Here is a 22,230-nt window from a genome sequence, read left to right as displayed (position 1 = left end):
TGATTTTTTAATTACGAGCGCTCACCACCATAGATCAATAACCGGTCTATTATCACCACATGAATTACCTCATCTACCGAATTAACTAAGAAAACAGAAAACAATGTGAAAACGTTCAAATAACCCGCTAACAGTAATGAAGACCGCTAGCAACCACTGCTGTTAGCCAATGGCTCACTGCTACTTCCGGTGCTGACCGGAAGTTCCACCCATAACCGTTTCTACAGTAACGACCCCAGGAATAAGGTGGATAGTTATTAAACTAATTATTAAACAAGGTTCCAAATGAATAGTTAGCATACTTTTATGAGACTGCTTTTGTAAATTGGTGCCCCAAGGTGAATTAATGTCAATTACATCTTATTACTTAACTAGTAATTATTAATATTTTGATATCAATATTCTTATTAATTTTGATAGCCACCTATAAATAGTGCCCCTTTATGTGAGGTAGAGCCCAACATTATGGTGCCCTGGTGTGAGGCATAGATGGAACAGAGGGATGATGAAGACAAGCAGGAATTCAAACACTTAATTAAGTTATCTGACAGCTGTAGCTACTACATTTTTGTAGTCTTACAAGGAAAACTATAAAATCATCATTGTCATAAATCCATCAGTCTCTAAATAGACGATTATATAAAGTTTTTCAAGCATTCAAACAAGGGAGTTTGTCATCTGAAAGGCTCTGCTCTCTCTTCTCTTCCTTTCAGACTGTTTGGCCCTAAATTGGCTTCCTCGTCCCAGCCCGTCAGAGGGAGTTGGATCAGTCTGCTGCTGAAGGTGCTTTTCTGCTTCTCTGCGGGGTTGACTGATTGTCCCTGACTGCCAGTGGTTGGTTCATTGTGCTTTGTTGTTGCTCAGGCTGCAGACAGTCCAGACCCACTCCTCACACTGAGCCAACCTGACTCATTAGCTCAGCCAGTCCTCTGGCATTGCCTGCTCTGACGCCACTAACTTCACCTTAAAGTCTTGTGCGGGTTGGCGTTGAGCTCTCTACATGTTAACATCAAGTCCTCCCTGCTGTTTATCACCTGCTGCTGTCTTTTGGTCCTCCACAACATTCACACAGTGCTACAAGCCACTCTGTGCTCAAGTAGACCAGCTTCAACACTATTTCAAACACCATTTACAATTATTATTGTTAATGTCACTCAGATTATGGGTATGAACCACATGTTTAATGTCATTTTGCTATAGTTTTTATTGGGTTGCTGCCAGTCAGCCAATCATAAAAGAGGATCAGAGGCTCCTCTCTTCTGATTGGTTCAATCACCTGTTGTAACAAGAGCTCCAGAAAGAAGCCTGAGAGAGGAGATACTGTACTGAGATGTAATCTCATGGATCAACATGTAAAATAAAACACCATCCAGAGCTTACTGAGACACACAAAGACGCAACCAAATGTTGTATCATAATTTCCATATTTGCAAGAGTATCTCCATTCGTGTCCCATCTGAGTGTGCAACACACACACACACACACACACACACACACACACACACACACACACACAGAGCTGTTATCAGTTCATATTCTGGTCAAGGTTGTGTAGAAGATGAGTATTTTGTGTTGTCAAATCCCCATCAGACAGTAACAGCAGGAGCATATACACATATATATATATATATATATATAAGTAACAGAAGGAACACAGGTCTAGTTATTTATACTGTTTTGGTGGAAGAATAAAGAATAAATAAATAATTCATTTATAATAAAAATAAAATACATTTTAATTTTAATTTGTGTGTGTGTGTGTGTGTGTGTGTGGGGGGGCTTAATTGATAGGAAGGAAATGAGGAAACAGACAGGGGGGATGACATGCAGCATAGGGCTGCAGGGAGATTCGAACCAGGGCCGGTCACAGCAAGGACTATAACCTCTGTATATGGGGCATCTGCTCAACCCACTGAGCTACAGTATACAACACCCAGAAAATACATTTTAATTTGAAGGTAATTTTTTTCTCCTATTCCTGTCTTCATTTACACTATTTCTCCTTAAGAATTTGCTCACTTCCTTCATTCCTTTCTTCTTGGCTTCTCACTTTACTTTCTTTCCTCCTTTCTTTCATCCCTTCCTTCTTTCTCTTCCTTCATCCTCCTCTTATCTTTAACGTCATTAGCAGGTCATGTTTATATACTGTATATCGTTACATTTTATCGCTGTATTTTTTATCACTTCAGCTCCACGTTTGCTGTGTTAGTGAATTACATTAGATTGAAATTAAAGGAAACATGCGTCAATATCTGAGGCGACCAGCTGTCAAGCTCAGTGATGAAGACATGAGTATGTCACATGCACTGGGCACTTATTCTTGATAATGGGATGGATGAAGACTGATGAGGTGAAAATGTTAGTTTCTCAGTGCCACCTTGAGCTGATGACCTCTGTGAAAATCTAAACGGATGCAGACTCAGAGTTTTCAGAGTTGATTGACCATGAGGAAACATTGACAGAAATCAGCTCTGTGAGCCGGGTGTCGACTGACGTCCTGCTAAGTAATGTTATGGAAATGAATTCGGCAGAAGTGAATTGATGAACAGAGAACAACAGGGTGAAATAAGAGATACAGACAGAAATAGAAAGCTATGTGTCCTTGTATGTGTTTGCATGTGTGCACACTGCAAGCATGCATTAGTGTGTTGATCTGTCCTCATAGAGGAGGTACCAGCAACATCAACAGCTTTCACTGTTTTGACTTCTTTCTGTCTTTTTATATTTTGTTTTTCTTTGTGCCTTTTATGGCTTAAAGGGACAATGTGTAACTTCTCCTGTTATCTATTCAGGAGAATCGATTATTTGGTTCAAAAGTCTGTTTTTCATTAATCAGTAATCCCCCCCATCAACAAAGTGAAGTGTTCCTTTCAGCTCTGAATTAGCCGTTCATATCATTCATATCTACATGGAGCGGGTAAGCTCGGTGCTGGCTGCCATGTGGTGTCGCCATGTTTTTACGTTCAGTGACAGCGTGACGGTAGGAAACCACGGAAACTCAGCGGAGACACCGGAGCTGTCGGCTCAGGTGGAGGTGGCGTCTGTGAAAAGTCACCGCGGTAACGCAGTGAGGAGGAGCGTTACACTGATGCTGCATTCACCTGCAGTCGGGCAGACGGCCGTCGCTAACAAACCAGATGTCATTTTAGTCACAGAAGTCCAGAGAAAGCTGGTAAAACGTGGGTCAGGTAAACAATACCACATCGCCATGACAACATACTGTCACGTGTATTGTTTTGCCTGGTGCTGACAGACCACTTGTTTACATAGAGGCTTGTTTATGCCGTTACGTGCAGCGGCTGTCTGCCGTCTGCCGTCTGCCCAATTTCACGTGAATGCAGCATGAAAAATACCATTGAGTTGCTTGTGATATACAACCGCAACGCTAGATGGGAGGAATTCCTACACAATGTACCTTTAAATACAGCACTCAATATTGTGGTGTTGCTAAAAGGTGCCACAGATAAACTTCCCTTCCCGGACGGACGGACTACGCGAGAATCCTCGAGACTTACGGTGAGCGTGTTACGTCATTTCCTGCCTGTGCCTGCTGCACTGTTGCTGTGTTGTGTTAGACTTTCTCAATCCTCCGTCTAGTGTTCTGCCAATTTAATCACTTTAAGCACCAGTGTACACCACGTTTTGCTACATTACACAACTTTCTGTCACTTAAGTCTTTAACAGGACTTTCTTTGTATTTCCCCATTCAACTTGTTGTATTTGCCACAGGTCCGCTAGTTTAGCTTAGCATGGCTTATCCCTCCTCCTCTCCCTCCCTCTCCTGCTCTGTGTGTCAGATGTTTAGCCACTCCTCTGCCTCCTTTAGTGCAGTGTTGTTTTTGGCAGGCATTTTAGATTTAGTCTTAGTCTTAGTCTTTTTGACGAAAATACTTATTAGTTTTAGTCAATTTTAGTCATTTCTATATGTGATAGTTTTAGTCTAGTTTTAGTCGACGAAAACTCAACAAGGTTTTCGTCTAGTTTTAGTCAGTTTTAGTAAAAAAAAAAAAAAAAAAAAAAAGTCTTTTAACAAATTAATTCAATAAGGAATGGTTTCACACATACTGTTTCCACCCAATGGCTTATGGTCTAAGGATTATACATTAGCCTACACACAGATAAAGTGGTAACAGTAGCCTGGTGCATTCAGTTTTTTTTCTGCTGGATTATATTTAAAGACCGGGTAAACCAAATTCAGTATTTTTCTTCTTATCATATTAATTAGGCCTTAAATGTGTCCCTCAAAACATGTAAAAAATATTTTTCCCATTCATCATTTCCTTGAGGAGCTAGGCCTCAGAGACTGTTCTGTGTGCAGGTTTAGAATGGGCGGGCTTAAATCGATGACCGCTTTACGTAAAGCGGTCATACTTACATAAACCCGCCCCCTGCTCTGCTCTACATATAAATACATTCAGCCAACTGACTTCAGAGGTTTTCTGTCCCACTTGCTCTTCAGTCTAGCTGAAACACGTGTAACAGCCAGCTAACTAAACAGCTCATGTTCACACAGGGGAGACCACTACTGTCCTGTTCCTTCATACAACGAGTTTACAGTGCTAACGTTAACGGTGTTCACACCGTGATAAGCAGTCGTCACCGCGGGGAGAGAGGCTGACTCCCCCGGTCACACACCCCTCACAACGTTACACACGACACACAGCGGCAGCAGCAGCAGCAGCAGCTACAACACCGTCTTTTGACCAGAGCCTCCCTCATTAACACACTGTCCGACCAAACAGCCTCCACTCCCCCCAAACAACCACACACACGGGAGACCAGACCACCAGACATACTGTACAATCACGGACAGAAAACACCGTTAAAAAAAAAAAAAAAAACCTCCGCCGTGCTCTCAGTCCACCACACGTCCGAGCGGACACACAGCTGATCAAACCATTTCTTACCTTCACTCTGGTGTCTAAAACAGGCAGCAGCAGCTTCAGTCATCCAGTTAATAATCCACCGATATTATTCCCGTTTTGATCGTTATGGTCGTCGCGGTCTGCCCATTTCCTCCGTTTGCATTGTGTGAAAGAGAAAAAAAAGTTTTTAGCCGCGGTAGCAGCCGCAGCCTCCCGGCTCCACCGTGTTGTTTCCCCTGGTCTGTTTCTGATCCCGGCTCCACCGTGTTGTTTCCCCCGGTCTCCTCCCACCGGGACACGGCTGCTGCTCAGCTTGGACGCGGTGTCACGGCGCCGGGCGGTCTGGACCGGGTCTGGACTCGGTACCAGGTCCAGAGATGATTCACTGTCTCTGCTACTGCTTCTCCTGTCAGGACACTTGAAGCTAAAGCTAAGCTAACGTTAGCTAAAAACTTTATTTATTTTTTTCACACAATGCAAATGGATGAAGCACGTAAACAGAGCAGCATGGTGGATTATAACCTGTTGCAGCTGGATGACTGCTGCTGCTGGGACTGTTTTAGACACCAAGAGTGAAGGTAAGAAATATTTCCTTTAGGTTTATCAGCTGTGTCAGTGCTGAGGACTGGGGTGTGTGGTGGAGTGTGTTTGAGGTTGTGTACAGTGTTGCCAACTCCTCAGTAAGCAAAGTCGCTATTGGCTGTTGTAAAAGTCGCTAAAAGTCGATAAATGACGTCATTATCTCAGCGGGGGGGGTTGCCGGTTGTCGGCGGCCAGCGGCGCTCTTTATGTCTGTGGCGTGGAGCAGTGCGTCTCTGAATGCAGCGGAGGCAGCTCCGTGACACTACTGTGTGTAGGCTGAATACCTGTAAGTGCCCGCGGCAGCGCCGCTGCTCGTTGAAAACAGCTGTGATAACGTGATTTCAGGTCCAGTTCTCGTTTGTAATATCACGGGAAAAAGTCGCTAGATTTGTCGCTAGTCGCTTTTGACAAAAAAAGTCACCAAGAGGGGTTGGAAAGTCGCCAGATTTAGCGACAAAGTCGCCAAGTTGGCAACACTGGTTGTGTATCAGAGACGGTCAGTGAAGTCCAGCTCTCCTACCATGGGGCGTGGTCTCTTTGCCTGCAGCACGACCATATCGCGACACGCCCCCACCGTCCGGAACCAGAGAAAACTGCTCATTTATTGACAACTTTGATGCAGAATTTTATATACTTAACGACTTTTTTAGTCCTCCAAATTTGACAGAGTGGTTAATAATATATTTTCCTGTGGTATTATAAACTTAAAACACATATTTATTCTTGGTTTACCCGGTCTTTAAAATACGTCCATATATCTTCTGGTCGAGTGATGGCAGGTGTGTTGAGCAGAATGTGCGCTGCATGCCAGGTGGTGGTGTGACCACACAAGGATGGGATGCAGCAGCGTTGCAGATACTTGTTGATTTTTAATTGACAGGTTATACGCACAATAAGCAGAAATGTCGTGCATTTTGAACGTCTGACCACCCGTCAGCGCCGCGGAGCGGCTGCACCGCGGTCACCGGAGCAGCTGATCACTGCCTGCTGCTCTCTGCCGCTCTGATCACAAGCACCGGGCGGCGGGCGCACCGCGGCTCGTCTCAGCAGCGTCGTTCTATTTTTGACGGAGCCGTTGCTAAATCATGTGAAGCTTAGAGTAATGACAATCCACAACATTTACGTCCGTTCTCGTCTCGTCAACGAAAACTCACACACGTCTCGTCATGTTTTTGTCATCAGAGAGCCATGTTTATCTCGTCACCGTCTCGATATCGTCATGAAAAAAAGGGGCGTCAACGAAAATATTTCGTCATCGTTAACGAAAACAACACTGCTTTAGTGATAATGATACGTGTAATAAGTGTAGCTTGTTTGTAGCTCTGGAGGCGAGGCTCAGCGAGTTAGAGTCCCGGCTCCGCACCATGGAGGCTAGTCCAGCTACAGTAGCTTCACAGTCCAGCTTAGCCAGTGCGGAGCCACCTAGCCTAGCCACCGCTAGCAGTTCCCCCCCAGCCCCCGTGCAGCCGGGAACTAGTCAGTTCGGCTGGGTGACAAACCGAGGGAAACATAGACGCAATAAGCCTGTGTTGGCCCACCAACCCCTTCACGTCTCCAACCGCTTTTCCCCACTCAGCGACACACCCGCTGAGAACGTAACTCAACATGTCGACTCTGTTGCTCACAGCCCCGCTGTGAAGTCGGCATTAGTCATTGGCAGCTCTATTTTACGGAACGTGAAGGTAGAGACTCCAGCGAGCATAAAGTGCATCCCAGGGGCCAGAGCGGGCGACGTTGAGGCTAATCTAAAGCTGCTGGCATGTAAACGTAAGGTTAAATACAGTAAGATTGTAATCCATGTCGGGGCTAATGACACCCGGCTTCGCCAGTCGGAGTTAACTAAGGTTAATATGGCTTCGGTGTGCAACTTTGCAAAGACAATGTCGGACTCCGTAATTTTCTCTGGCCCGCTGCCCAATTTAGTGAGTGACGATATGTTTAGCCGCATGCGTTCATTCCATCGCTGGATGTCTAGGTGGTGCTTAGATAACAACGTGGCTTACATAGATAACTGGACCTCCTTCTGGGGAAAGACTGGTCTGATTCGGAGAGATGACGTCCATCCTACTCTGGATGGCGCATCCCTCCTATCTAGGAATATAGGGCACTTTATTAGCCATGCTAATCCCTGACAAGCACCCAGAGTTCAGACCAGCAGGCAGAGCCGCAGTTTAACACGCCCCTCTGCTGGGTCCTTCGTGTTGTCACCCACCCAGCCTATAGAAACTGTGTCTGCCTTGAGGCTGTCTAAGCCTAAACCCGAATCTAGAGGAGTTGTTTATAGCAACTTAGTTAAAATCAAAACCACTGCTCCAGCAAGCCAACCTAATAGAACTATTAAATGTGGTTTACTCAATACTCGTTCTCTCCCATCCAAGTCTCTCCTAGTGAATGACTTAATTACAAGTCACCATATTGACATATTAACACACTGAGACCTGGTTGCAGCAAGATGAATATGTTAGTTTGAATGAATCTACCCCTCCTAGTTACATTAACTGTCATGTGCCTCGTAACACTGGCCGAGGAGGAGGAGTGGCTGCTATTTATCAGTCAAATCTGATTATCAACCCTACACATAATAGTTCATATAATACATTTGAAAGCCTTACTGTCAGCCTCTCTCACCCAGACTGGAAAGCAGAAAAACCACTCTTACTTGCTGTAGTGTATCGTCCTCCTGCAACTTATTCTGAGTTCCTAGACGAATTCCCTGACTTTCTGTCAAATTTAGCAATGAGCTCAGACAAAGTCATTATAGTAGGTGACTTTAACATTCATGTGGACGTCGATGATGATTGTCTGGCTACTGCATTCAAGTCACTTTTGGATTCAGTCGGCTTCTCTCATCATATCCTTGACTTAGTACTTACTTATGGAATAGAAGCTGACCATGTCACAGTTCTTCCTCAGAACCCCGTCTTGTCTGACCATTCTTTAATTTGAATTTACTTTAACAAATTATATCCTACTTTGGAAAAAATCCCGCTACAGTAGATGTCTATCTGACACTGCTGTTTCTAGATTTAAAGAGCTTATTCCAGCAGAGCTTGCTGCCACATCCTGTAACAATATTATGGGCAGTTATGCTGATTTCACCCCCACACAGGTGGACTATCTTGTGGATAGCACTGCAGCAGCACTCCTTGGGACACTTGATGCTGTAGCTCCCCTGAAAAAGAAAGTTATCAACCAGAAAAGAATAGCCCCCTGGCACAGCCCAAACTTGCGCGCTTTGAAACAGAAGACCAGACAGCTGGAAAGGAAAACACATTCCAGAGGAAGACCGTCAAGCCTGGAAGGATAGTTTATTAATATATAAAAAAGAACTCCGTAATGCTAGAAGCAATTACTATTCATCTTTAATAGAAAAGAATAAGAACAACCCCAGGTTCCTTTTCAACACTGTGGCCAGGCTAAACAAGAACCATAGTGTCGTTGAGCCATCCATCCCTCCAACTCTCAGCAGTAATGATTTCCTGAGTTATAAAATATTTTTGATCACTCAATTGTTCACAATGAAATTGTATCTACATTTGCTGTAAGCTGCTTTAATGAAAACTGATATCAGTCTCTTCGTGATGCCTATTACTGTGAGAGTTTCAGGCGGCTCAGCTGATGGTGGAGATGCATTGAAAAACATGTGTGTGTCAGTCCACAGCACTGTCAGGATCCATAGTGTTCTGCTTGTATTTCCTTTGTTTTTCAACCTTTTTGTAAGATGTTTCTAGTCTGTGTGTTTGTGTCTGACACAGTAAGTGGAGTTACTGTGTCTCCAGTAACTCCACTTACCTTTTGTAAATGAATCCCTTTTTTCCTCTGTGTCATTTTAAAGTTATTCATCTTACGTTAGGTTCATGCACTTTAGTTTAATAAATCAAACACACAAATGTGCTGCTGATTAAGAAAACATCTTCACAAATTTCGCAAAACATGAGCTTTAGAATACAAAGTCCACTGGCTTGGACTTGTTGAGACATTGCGAGGAGATGATTTGGCACAACTTCAGGCTTCTGCCACTAGGATTAAATTTCATGGTATTAACCCCCCACCACAGAATCTCAGTGCAGATCCAGTCAGAAAATCTGAGTTTCCTCTGTTGGCTGAAGGTGTGGGACCCAACCACAGCATCACACCCTCCCTCCCTCTCAGGGGAAATCAGGACAACATGGACACTGCAGATCCAAACACCTGTGGCTCACTGCTCTCAGCCAATCAGAAGGATGGAGAAGAAGCAGGAAACATCCAGCTGATCATGCTGAGCAGATGTGTGTTTGGACAAATGGTCTGATAAATGTCTCAGACTGTGAGAAGAGGAGGGAAAGGAAGGAGAAGATGTGTGAATGAGTAGAAGAAAAGAACATGTATAAGAAAAAGAACGAAGCTGATAAAAAACACAGAAAAGAGAAATAAATGTAAAAAAAATAAAAAATGCAAAGACAAAAGATTAGTTAATCAAAAAAGGGGTTAGGCAAAAGAAGCCATGGATATGAGAAGAATATAACTAAATGAGAGAGTTAAAGAAGCTATACCTGGAAATTAAACAGAAGAAAAAGACTATTTAGACATAGCCTAAATGAAAAATAGAAATAAGAAACGATGGAAAAACAAGGAGACAAGAAGCAAGAGACTGAAGTGATCTTGAATTAATCTACAGCTTCTTTGTCATCAGCTGCTGATTTTGGAGAACAATTCTCCCACACAGACACGCACATGTGCATGCGTGCAGACAGACAGCACTGTGGGTAATGAGCACCCTTGATCATGTCCAAAGGCAGTGGAAAGAGAGACGAAATCTGCATGAAGAGATTTCTTGTTTGACTTCAACCCACTTAAGATTGTGTTTGTGTGTGTGTGTGTGTGTGTGTGTGTGTGTGTGTGTGTGTGTGTGTGTGCGTGTGCGTGTGCGTGTGTGTATCAAGCAGTCTGCCAGAAGGAATGACCCTGACACACTAAAAGGGGGATAAACAAAAGCCTGGCAACTAAGTCCGCCTGGCAACCCAGCATGCTGCAGCTGTTTGTTTGTTCACACAATGATACCAGAGCAGTGCGTGTGTGTGTTGATGATGATGAGGATGAGGATGATGGTGATGGTGAGGGGAAATAACCTGAAAACCTGGCACCTGCACCAACCTGGCAACCTCCAACCACCTTTCTCTTCCTGTCTGTCAGTAACAGGGATGCCCCCTAATTCTTTTTCAGTTGAAAAATGCTGGAGTTACCTTCAACAATCTGAGGTGTAAACTCACTGCACAGTTGAGACTTAAAGGACAATTCCAGGCGAATTCAACTCGGGGGTGTATGTTCCTAACATTTTAGGTCTAAAAGAATGAATCTGAAGATTTTCAGTTTAATGTCTCCTGTTTTGCAGTAGTTGTGTCTGTCCCCGCATCGCCATGGCAGCAATGAATGGGAGTGGATGCAAGTTCCGCTGCTTAGGCTGTTTCCATCCCTCAAAGCCACAGACAGCGTCAGATGGCCACTCAAACATGCACCCAGAAGTGTATTTACTTCAAGCAAGCCGACATGTTTGTAAAACTAGATCTAATTCAAAGTCTCCCAGAGTCTCGCGTGAGATCCAAGTTGCCGCGCTCGGTGTGTTCACATACAGTGGGAAAGCTACCGTTTGTGTCATAAACACAGGAATATCAACTCTTGACTTCCTTCAAGTAATAAAAACTTCTCTGCGCATATTTGAGTAGCCACCTGACGCTGTCTGTGGAAAATGTACACTTGAAGCAAGTCAAGAGTTGATATTCCTGTGTTTATGGCACAAACGGTAGCTTTCCAACTGCACCTGTATGCACTGATATGGCAACAGGGTCTCGCGTGAGACTCCGGGAGACTTTGAATTAGATCTAGTTTTACAAACATGTCGGCCTGCTTGAAGTAAATAAACTTCTGGGTGCATGTTTGAGTAGCCATCTGACGCTGTCTGTGGCTTTGAGGGATGTAAACAGCCTAAGCAGCGGAACTTGCATCCATTCCCATTCATTGCTGCCGTGGCGATGCGGGGACAGACACAACTACCGCAAAACAGGAGCAATTAAACTGAAAATCTTCAGATTCCTTCTTTTAGACCTAAAATGTTAGGAACATACAGCCCTGAGTTGAATTCGCCTGGAATTGTCCTTTAAGGTTTTGTCTGTTCTGGGAGGTTTATTGGTTGTGCATGCATCAGGTGAGCAGGAAGAGATGAACAGTGGGTGAAACAGTCTTTCCTTCCGCTGCCAGAGTTACCTTTCAGCTGGGGTTACACTGTGACATCATGGCCGAGCCACGCAGCCATGACGTTTACCATGGGCCCTTTAGACTCCTGTAAGCAACACTAACACACACTGACACAAATTCACACATTCATTATTCATCCACTCACTCTCTTATTCACTCCTCACTTTTTTTCCTCTTGGTCTGCGTTCGAATTTTTGTCCTTCAAATGTTCTCTGACCTGAACACTTCAGAACCAATCAGACAGAAACAATGAACCTGTTCAGCTCCTGCATCACAAGCATCATCAGCAGTGAGGAGCTCAGCAGTTTCAGCTTCCTCTTCATGTTTATGGCGAAAAAGTACAGGTAAGTAAAAAAAAAAAAAAAACCACTACTACTGAAAAAGGCTGCAGAATACTTCACTAAAGGTGAATGTTCTGCATCCGGATGTGAAGGAGACAAATAATTTGATTCAGTACTAAAAAGGAACAAAAGCAAAAGTACTTAGAGTGGAAAATGTGTCAGGATGTTAAATAATGAATGAGCTGACCTGTAAATAATACCTGTGACCTGTGGTCATATGATACAGATACAGACGGGTTAGAGCACATATTTTAGCCTGTATTTGTTTACATGTTAAAGCCTCAGTATGTATTATTGGGGTAAAACCGTGACATCCAGCGTTCAGATTCTAGATTGCAGTCGGCAAAGGGACGGTGGCCACCGAGGACAAACACGTTTGCAAACTAACTAACTTATAACAATATCTTTGACCGATTACTATCGGCGTTTTTTTGTTATTATTATTTTTTAACACACATGCAGACTTCCACTTGTGCCTTCAGTCATATTTCACAGCAAAAAGTTACACAGGAGGACTTACAGGATGTGCCAGTTATGCAGTGCGGTCGCATGAAGGAAGATCAGAGGACAAACGTACTCGGACATAGATACAGTATGATCAGCTGTAACAACGGCGCTGTGCTCTCCAGCCGGTTCAGCTGCAGCTGTAGCACCGTGAAAAAAACAAAAACAACTACGTCGATCATCCTCCGGACACAATAGTCACAGACACTCAATAGAGCGTTTGAGCCTAGTTTGTCGGCTTTCGCGTACCGTATTCAAAGATGGCGATGCAACATGGCAGCCTCTGGAGGGTGCACCTACCACCTATGTATTTGTAAACAACTCATTCTAAGGTACGAGAAAGCTTTCATTTGTATGTGGTTGTGATTAGACTTCGGTAAATACATATGTATGAAAGCAATATTTGATTTTTGCTAATAAAAAGCCAAATAAGCTACATACTGTCCCTTTAAATTTATTCTACCAAGAAAAAAAAGCAGAATTAGCTATGAGCAGTTGCTGTTTGCAGTGTATTGAAGGATGTTCAGCAGCTGGCACTGTCTCACTGCTAATGAGGAAAAGGAAGGATCTCTTAGAATGTCTTTCTCTGATGTCTAAGTGGATTACTGAAGGTTTGCAGTCAGGTTCAGATCATGACTGTTTCTGCATTGTGGCCCACACGAGTTGTGAATTCCCCCAGTGCTGCGACTGTGGCCCCTGAGGGCCGTTTCCAGGACCTGGCTGAATCCTCCCAGCTGCTGTTTGTTACAGAGACACAACAGTCAGATGACCCCGTCTTCCTCCAGGGACAGGGCCAATCCCAGGGCTCCACAGTCCTCCTCTCTTCCCTCATTTCCTCCCCTCATTTTACTGATCACTTTACCTATCTTTCCATTTATTTTTTCTCCAACACTCTCACAAACTCTCTTTCCCTTTCTTCCTCATCACCTCATCTCCTCCCCTCCTCTGCCACCTACCTCACTGCATGTCTCCCTGCTCTCTCTCTTTTCTCATTTCTTTACCAATTTGCCCTCCTTTACTTTTATTATCTTTTATTTTCCTTTTGTCTTTTACTCACTTTCTCTTTGGTTTTCTCTTTTATTTTTCTCTATTTTCTTATCGTTTCATCTTTCGTTTGTTTCTAGCCAATTTTCTTTTTCACTTTCTTTTCTTGCTTTCGTCCTCCTCATCTCTCCCTCTCTTGTTTTTTCCTCCACTTCTTCTTCCTCTATCAGCTCTTTCTTTTCTCCTCCTCCTATTCTTCCTCCTCCCCCTTCCTGGCATATCTGTCGTTCCACCTCTCCTGTGTCAGCGCTCTGTCGCTCAGCTGTCACTTTCAAACTGGGACACACACACACACACACAAACACACACACACACACACACACACACACACACACTGTCAGAAAATTATCAGCCTGTGGCTCGCAAGGCCTCCCGTCTTTCACCCACGATGTTGTTTCAGCCACTCTCACACCATACCTACCAGGACACACACGCATCTATGGACTCCCATGAAGCGACAAATCTTAGTGTAGATATTATTAGAGCACTCTTTAGTGACTGGCTAACACACACACACACACACACACACACACACACACACACACACACACACACACAAGCATTCAACATGCAGTTGTTTCAGGCAGTCACTATGGGACACCTGACCTGTGTGTGTGTGTGTGTGTGTGTGTGTGTGTGTGTGTGTGTGTGTGTGTGTGTGTGTGTGTGTGTGTGTGTGTGTACATTAGTCTTATCTTGTATTAACCTCAGCAAAGATCAAAGTTGTGTCTGAAGAAAGAAAGAAAGAAAGAAAGAAAGAAAGAAAGAAAGAAAGAAAGAAAGAAAGTAAGAAAGAAAGAAAGAAAGAAAGAAAGAAAGAAAGAAAGAAAGAAAGAAAGAAAGAAAGAAAGAAAGAAAGAAAGAAAGAAAGAAAGAAAGATCCCAGCTTCATTAATTAAATCAGAAGGATGACTGGCAGCCTCTAAGCTTTATGTTAAACATTTATCAGAATACATAAAGTGACACCATCAACATCTGTTGTCACTGATGTTTCCAGATCTCTCTCTTTCTTTTCTCTCTCTCTCCCTCACTCTCAGACCCCACTTCAACAAACCCCACCCCCATCTGGCACAACCAAATGTTCAAAATTGGCCGAAAAACAATAACTTTGCATCCTAGAAACAGAGGAATAACTGGCCTAGAGGACCTTTTCAGGGATGGCTCTCTCATGACCTTCTGAAACAGAAATACAACCTACCACTAAACTGTCAATTCCAATATCTACAGTTAAAAGATACCAAAAAAAGTAATTGATACCCTATCCACAACTTTCATACCCCGACCCCTCCTTTAACACTGAAATTAAATTTACTCAAACCCAAGAAACTTCTTTCCCAGATGTATAAACTTTTCTCACATCATGGCAACACCACTTCACTACCAACAGACAAATTGACTTCAGACCTTCAGATCCAAACAGATTGGCAACTGGCAAATAATTGTAACAACACATTGACCATGTCATCCAACTCCAACATACAGCTAATTCAATAGACGGTTTTGGTCGGAGGTCATGGGAGAGCTATCCAAGGTCCTCAATCTCAGCATCCCACTCTCCCCGTCCATCGCCCTGCTTGGTGACCTCTCCTCTTAATCAATCCCAAAACATCTTCTGCCTACTCAATACCCCTTTTCACAATTCCAACCCCCTGTTCTTTGTTTTGTTTTGTCGTGGTTTGTTTGTTTGTTCTGTAACTGCCCTTCGTCCCATATGGTTCTGTACATGTCTTACTGTCTGTGTAACTGTCTTGTAATGTGTGCTTAAAGCCCCAGTATGTAACTTACTTGGCAAAAATCAAATGTTGCAAAAATCAAATATTGCTTTCATAAATACGTATTTCACTGAAGTGGAATCACAGCCGCATACAAATGAAAGCTTTCTGGTACCTTAGAATGAGTTGTTACAAGTCGTTACAAATACATAAGTGGGCGACACACCGAACCGAGGCCATGTTGCATCGCCATTTTTTACGTTGAGTGGCAGCGTGACCGTAGGTAACCACGGAAACTCAGCGGAGCTGTGGGCTCGGCCTGTTAAAACTGTCACCACTGTGTAATGTGAGGAAGGACGGAGGCACTGGTGTTGCATTCAGGTGCAGTCAGGCAGACGGCCGTCGGCAAACCAACCGGATGTCATTTTACTCCACCAGAGAAAGACGGTAAAACAATACCACATCACCATGACAACATGTTGTCATGCCTGTATTGTTTTGCCTCGTGCTGGCGGACCACTTGTTTACATAGATGCTTGTTCATCCTGTTACATGCAGCGTCTGTTGTCTGTCTGACGTCTGCCCGACTTCACGTGAATGCAACATCAAGAATACGTTCAGATATGCAACCGCACTAGATGGGGGGAATTCCTACATACCTTTAAATGTTCAATAAAAAAAAAGAAACTTCAACGAATTGAAGTTATTTGGGGGTGGGGGGGCTCTGAGTCTGAGGTGTTATTCTGCAAGGCTGTCTGTCTGTGGACGCTCATCCGCTTATCACCCTGATCATGGTCAACGCTTCTGAAGCTGTGACATCAATTGACAGGCAGCATGACTCAGACTGTATGAACACCGTCCAGAAACAGATGGAGCAAAAATCTGACACTGAATTTCTATAAAAGTCAGAATGAGAAACTCCACAAGCATCTAATTGTGTGTGTGTGTGTGTGTGTGTGTGTGTGTGTCCTCTCCATCCAACTCATATTGAGGTAATCTCCCAGAGTGGCCAGCTTTAAGCCTCGTCATTGCTCAGTCTCACTCACTCACACACACACACACACACACACACACACACACACACACACACACGCACACCTTCCTTCATTAGGCATCAATATTCAGGTTCATTTTAATTTAGCACCAAAGGAGGTCAGACGAGAGAGCTCATCACCCTGTTATAGCTTCGTCACGCATGCCAACACACACACAAGCACACACATTATCCATTCTGCTCTACTTCTGCAGCAGATAGCGCAAGTGGCTGTAAATCGACTTCAACCGTTACAGTCTGACTGGCTGCTAATACAGAAGTGTGTGTGTGTGTGCGTGTGTGTGTGTGTGTGAGGTGAGGGGAGGGGGGGAGGGGCTCACAACAAGGACATTGAAGTTAGATACAACAAAGTTATTCTATGGAGAGGCAAAGTTGTCCGTGTCCGGTACATGGGTCCTCAAAAGCGAAAAATTGTCAATGAGATTCACTGGGTAGATAAAAAATATTTTCTGGTCCCGTATGAATTGTGCCATGTATTTCACATTTTGTTTGTCATATTGAAAGATTATTTTTCATGCAAAGAAGACTACAATTTAGCGTGTAGAATTTTGATAATGTTGTTTTAGAGGTAAATTCATGCAAAACAGCAGGGGCAGTTTTTCATCAAGCTGTCTCTGCATTTACCAATAAAACAACTCTGGTAATGTTGTGTTATTATCTCATAGCGTGGTGAATGTGCAGGTCACAACTTGTCCACCAGAGCGTTGTGGAGTTGTTGGATTGTGTATTTGATGAGTTTGATGAGGGAAACCAAGAAATCCCATGAGCCTCCGTAGCGTAGCTCTGAGCAGCTTGCGGCTCTGCTCCGCCATTCTAAAAATAGCTTGCACCGATAAATAAAGGTAACGAACCTACTGCTATGACTATAGGGATTATAATGGGCCAATTTGCCAAAATGTTGAACTATCTCTTTAAGCCTATAAACAACGTTTGTGTAATCCAAGGCATGGCTGGGCGATCAGAAAATTATTATTTTCACCATTCACTTTTTACGCTCCAAAAGGTCCCATGGGGGTCCAGCGGAAGGGGCGGGGCTTCGCCACTCTATTACTATCAAGATGGCCCATGACAAGCTTTGCCAATAATATGAAACGGTATACTGTCTCCTTGTGTTGAAAACGTATGTGTTGATTTTTAAAAGTTGTCAGTAGACGAAAGTGAGCTATTTATATTTTCTTATGATGACATTAAATATTTACACAGCTAACAGTCATATTTAACATAAAAATAAGTTAGCGCGGGCATTCGTGAACATTAGCTGCAACGTTGCGTAGGAGATCTTTGCCAAATCTCCTGAGAGTGAGTTGTTGAGACAGAGACAGGTCTTGAACATAGTTTATTTTCTCCTGATGTGTCCATCTAAAATTTTCCATTTTCTTGTCAAAATGTTCATAGGAGATGTGGCTTGTGAAAAATGCGTCCAATATTTACTTCAGTGACTATGGGGTGAAAGAATCGACCATAACCTGTGTTCACGTTCAATTTTCCCATTGGAATCAATAGACTCAAGACTGCCGCTAGTCTCCTAAAGGACACAGAGAAACCACATCACTGATAATTTTTTCAAAACACATTTTTCTTTTCTCTGATCATCTAATCCAGGTCAGAACTGGAAGGATCAGTTTTCCAACAAATTCTCATTTTCATGGATTTCTTTTGGAAGCTTTGGGCCATGTCTCTGAGCTTGAGTGGATGGAGCAGATCAGTCCTTATAGAGATGGGCTCCATCAGTATTGGTCTACCTGAGAATGCATCCCATAACTGTACAACAACATGACTGAAAATTCATCAGGAGATGATTGTAGTAGTTTTTCAGACCTCACATGTAATCACACAACAATGACCCACAAACTTGAAGCCCTGAAGAGGAAATGCAGAAAAAATGTGACAGTGTTTCATCACAGTTTTTCCAAAACATGTTCTGCACATTTACAGACAGGATGAGGTGAAACAGCCACGGTGCCCGGGGTGTTTAACGGTCCAGAGACACGGAGGAGTCAGAGAACGGGAACAAAAACACAAGAAGGAAGGAGAAGAGAAAACAAACAGTGTAAAGATGTACTGTAGATGTGTGTGTGTGTGTTCTCTAGTCACAAACCTGGCATGATGCTGATCTGCCAAATAGGCTTTCTATTGATTCTGCCTGTCTGTTCACACACACACACACACACACACACACACACACACACACACACACACACACACACACTGCGACCCAGTTAGATTTATCCTATTTGAGTCTCTCCTTCCCACCTTGTCTCTTCAATTCTGTTATTCTTTGTGTGTGTGTGTGTGTGTGTGTGTGTGTGTGTGTGTGTGTGTGTGTGTGTGTGTGTGTGTGTGTGTGTGTGTGTGTGTCATGCTGTTCTCTTGTTCTTCTCACTGTCGTCCCTCGTGGCTGATTAAATCAGTTTCTATTAGGACCTCCCTCCCTCTTTCTCTGGCTCTGTCTCTGGCTGGCTCTGCTCTCTCTGTCTCTATAGTCGCCTACAGATGTTAAGTGTAGTTTTGACGTCCATCTTCATGTTTGTGATCATGCAACTTGTCTTCCTCATTCTGTCCGGCCTGGTCTGAAAATCGAAGTGAGTTCCATCATCAGATCCCACATCATCTTTTCTCTTCACATCATGAGGAAATGATGTTAACTCATGTGTCTGACACGTGTGTTCCAAAAAACATATACGTATATTTTCTAATCAATCTGATGCTTCAGCTATTCCAGCATCATTAGCCTGTTTTCTCATTCTGCTCCACCCTGTGTATTACATTAGAGGGCACCAATGGGGCATTTTATAAACTATCGTTAATGCAGAAGTAAGGCTCTGTAGTGCTGAATGACTATAGCCTCCCCCCAGTTGCACAGTCTGCTGCGTCACATTATTGCACCAGATCAACACACAGAGCTAAGGCGAGGTTAAAGTCTTTGTGACTTAGACAACTTCATTCATAAACCATAAGGTTTTTTGCATGACTGAGGACTGACATCCTACTGTATGTCTGTTGGAGAAACACTGAATTTTCATCATTGTGTTTTTACCATTTTAATTAGGTCAGTTTGTTTTTGAGAGGAGAACATGTCTGTCCATCAGGTTTAAAAAACAAAAAACAAAAGAACGAACATATTTCCCTCAACTCTGCATCTAGTCTGTGCATCAGTTTACCAGAGTTGGATACAATTTAGATTGGTGTCAAGCAGAGGTGTGGACTTGGACTCGAGACTTGAGACTTGACTTGGACTCGAGTCCCGATTTTGATGACTTAAGACTTGCTTGATCAAATCAAAAAAAGACTTGGACTCGCTTGGGACTTGATGCCAAAGACTTGAGACTCTACTTGGACTTGAGAGCAAAGACTTGAGACTCTACTTGGACTTGAGAGCAAAGACTTGAGACTCTACTTGGACTTGAGAGGAAAGACTTGAATTCAAGTCAAGTCACATGCAGCAAGCACAAATATTAAAATATTTTAAAAAGTGTCACATCAATGTTACTGTAGCAGCCAGCCAGAGACGTTCTATAGAACCCACTCCTGTTATCAGTCTTGGCTGTATAATTAAAGCAGAACTATGCAGCTCGGCCGGAAATAGCTCGCTCCTTCGTTGGTTTCTCTTTTTTTCCCTCTCCGGAGCTCCCCCACAGTTTTGGTAGGCACATGTCACTGTCGTAAAAAAAAAAAAAAAAAAACTCGCCGCCGCCACCTCCTCCACCCCCCCTACACGTGCTTGTGTTTACTGCTGTTTGCTAAGCCCTGCTAACACCGAGCTAACGCTAACACGGCGCTAATGCTAACACGGAGCTAATGCTAACACCGAGCTAACGCTATGCTAACACGGAGCTAATGCTAACACGGCGCTAACGCTAATACAGCCACACACAGGCACAAAGACACAGACATACACACACAGGAATAAAGGTTCCAAAACGCGAAGGTGTGTGTGTGTGTGTGTGTGTCATGATGTATTACATTATCTTATAAAAGACCCATGGTGTGTGTATCTGTGTTAGCATTATCTCCCTGTTAGCCACAAGCTGAACTTCATCAGTAAACATTTCATGTTTCCATGGTTTCCTCCGACTTTCCGAACTCAAACCAATCACGATTCGTGACATGCATGACGTCATATGCGTTCTTATCTCGTACTGCCGTAAAGCAGTTTCTCGCGATACTTCTATCCATTGACGAGATTTGTAACACCGAGACGGACGACTGATCTTGCAAGTGCGGTTTTCAGCCAGTGGGGGGGGTGAGCGCATTGGCCTAGACCCCATTCACTTCATAACAGGTCACTCAACCATCACAGTGACTCTGAGCCACAATAATTACAGCCCAAATCCTGCATAGTTCTGCTTTAAAGCAGATATCAGTGGAATGTTTTTGTTAATATAAGTCCTAAATAGTCCTATTTTCCGTCAGCAATCACTTACATGAAGTATTTCAGCCTAAACACGAGTCTCTCCGTCACTCTGCTCTGCTGTAACCCGAGGAGAAAATTTTCCTTGTGGGATACAAGTGTTATCCAATGAGGGGAGAGAACGGCATGAAGGGCTGTGTGTGCAGCCAAGGGATGCGCGTGAATGTGGTGACGTAGCACGAGGACCAATTGATGCCTGACAAGGGCGGGGGCTGCTAACTCATGGTGCGTTCAAGGAAACTCGTACTTTGTGTTTTTCCTTCCTGTGAAGTCATACCAGTTCAATCTGGTACGAGTTCACGGGTCGGAAGTTACGAGTGGCCGTTATAGGGAACTTTCACAGACAACAGGACGGTAAAAACACGAGCTACGGGTTACCTGGAATGCTACCAAGTCGTAGTTGTGACTTGAAGCTGTAACTTACGGTTTCAAAAGCCTGCCTTGAACACAGCATTAGCCGAAACGGTCGTGCCACTGATATCTGCTTTAATGCCAACACACTAATGCCTAGGCTACCATAAAGATAATCTGTCTGATTTTGGACCGATTTTCCCCCTTCTGACCAAAGACAAAAATCGCCCGATTATCTTAGGCTCTTGAGATTATTTTATGAGATTCTCCTGTAGTGTGTGGTGTTTTAAGATTTAAATTCTCCTGACAATCGACCCGTAAAACAGTCGGCGGCGACAATCGTAAATATTAAACATGTTCAATATTTACGATTGTTGGCCCCAACAACTGTGACCATTTGGATCAAAAGTCGGCTTGTGTGTGGGGGAACACGACAATCCTGAGTCACCGTCTCCGCAGAATGTGACCATTTGTCCTCTCCAGTGAACTGCAAGAATAACAACAAGAATAGCCAATTTGTCTAATTTCTTGTCCAAATGTCTCATTTCTAGTCAAAGCTAATCTCTTTCCACTTAAAATACTTGTTTTTAGATCATTTTCACTTGTTTCAAACAAATTTTCACTTGAAATAAGTAGAAAAATCTGCCAGTGAAAGCAAGTTTTTTGTGCTTGTAATAAGGAAGAAAAACTTGTTCCACTATCAGATTTTTTCTACTTATTCCAAATGAAAATCAGCTTGAAAGAAGTAAAAAGTGTCTAAAAACAAGCTACTTTTAATATGTGTCTTATTTTAAGTATAATGAGATTTGTTTTGACTAGAAATGATATTTTGACTAGAAATAAGACAAATATTCTTGCTAACATACTTGAGATTATTTTATGAGATTCTCCTGTAGTGTGTGGTGTTTTAAGATTTAAATTCTCCTGACAATCGACCCGTAAAACAGTCGGCGGCGACAATCGTAAATATTATAAACATGTTCAATATTTACGATTGTTGGCCCCAACAATTGTGACCATTTGGATCAAAAGTCGGCTTGTGTGTGGGGGAACACGACAATCCTGAGTCACCGTCTCCGCAGAATGTGAAGTCAAATTGAATGTAACCAATAAAGAAGCAAGGCGTGGTCATGAT

General features: G+C 43.3%; 2 protein-coding genes across 2 annotated transcripts in view; one reads left to right on the top strand and one right to left on the bottom strand.

The window, feature by feature from the left end:
* LOC146967037 (sodium channel protein type 5 subunit alpha-like) overlaps positions 1-22,230 on the bottom strand; it is a 468,832-nt gene that overhangs the window by 421,081 nt on the left and 25,521 nt on the right. The window lies entirely within an intron of this gene.
* LOC146967038 (uncharacterized) lies at positions 6,741-7,642 on the top strand. The gene has a single exon (XM_085763274.1). The coding sequence runs from the start codon at positions 6,812-6,814 to the stop codon at positions 7,577-7,579; it is 768 nt and encodes a 255-aa protein (XP_085619400.1). The 5' UTR covers positions 6,741-6,811; the 3' UTR covers positions 7,580-7,642.

This window comes from Trachurus japonicus, chromosome 20 (genome assembly GCF_045865225.1).
Source record: "Trachurus japonicus isolate A0001 chromosome 20, Traja_1.0".
NCBI lineage: Eukaryota > Metazoa > Chordata > Actinopteri > Carangiformes > Carangidae > Trachurus > Trachurus japonicus.
This window is presented reverse-complemented; position numbering and strand designations above follow the sequence as displayed.

What these genes read in the sequence shown, in the direction of transcription:
- LOC146967038 (XM_085763274.1), top strand. Translation starts at nt 6,812, where the DNA reads ATGGAGGCTAGTCCAGCTACAGTAGCTTCACAGTCCAGCTTAGCCAGT.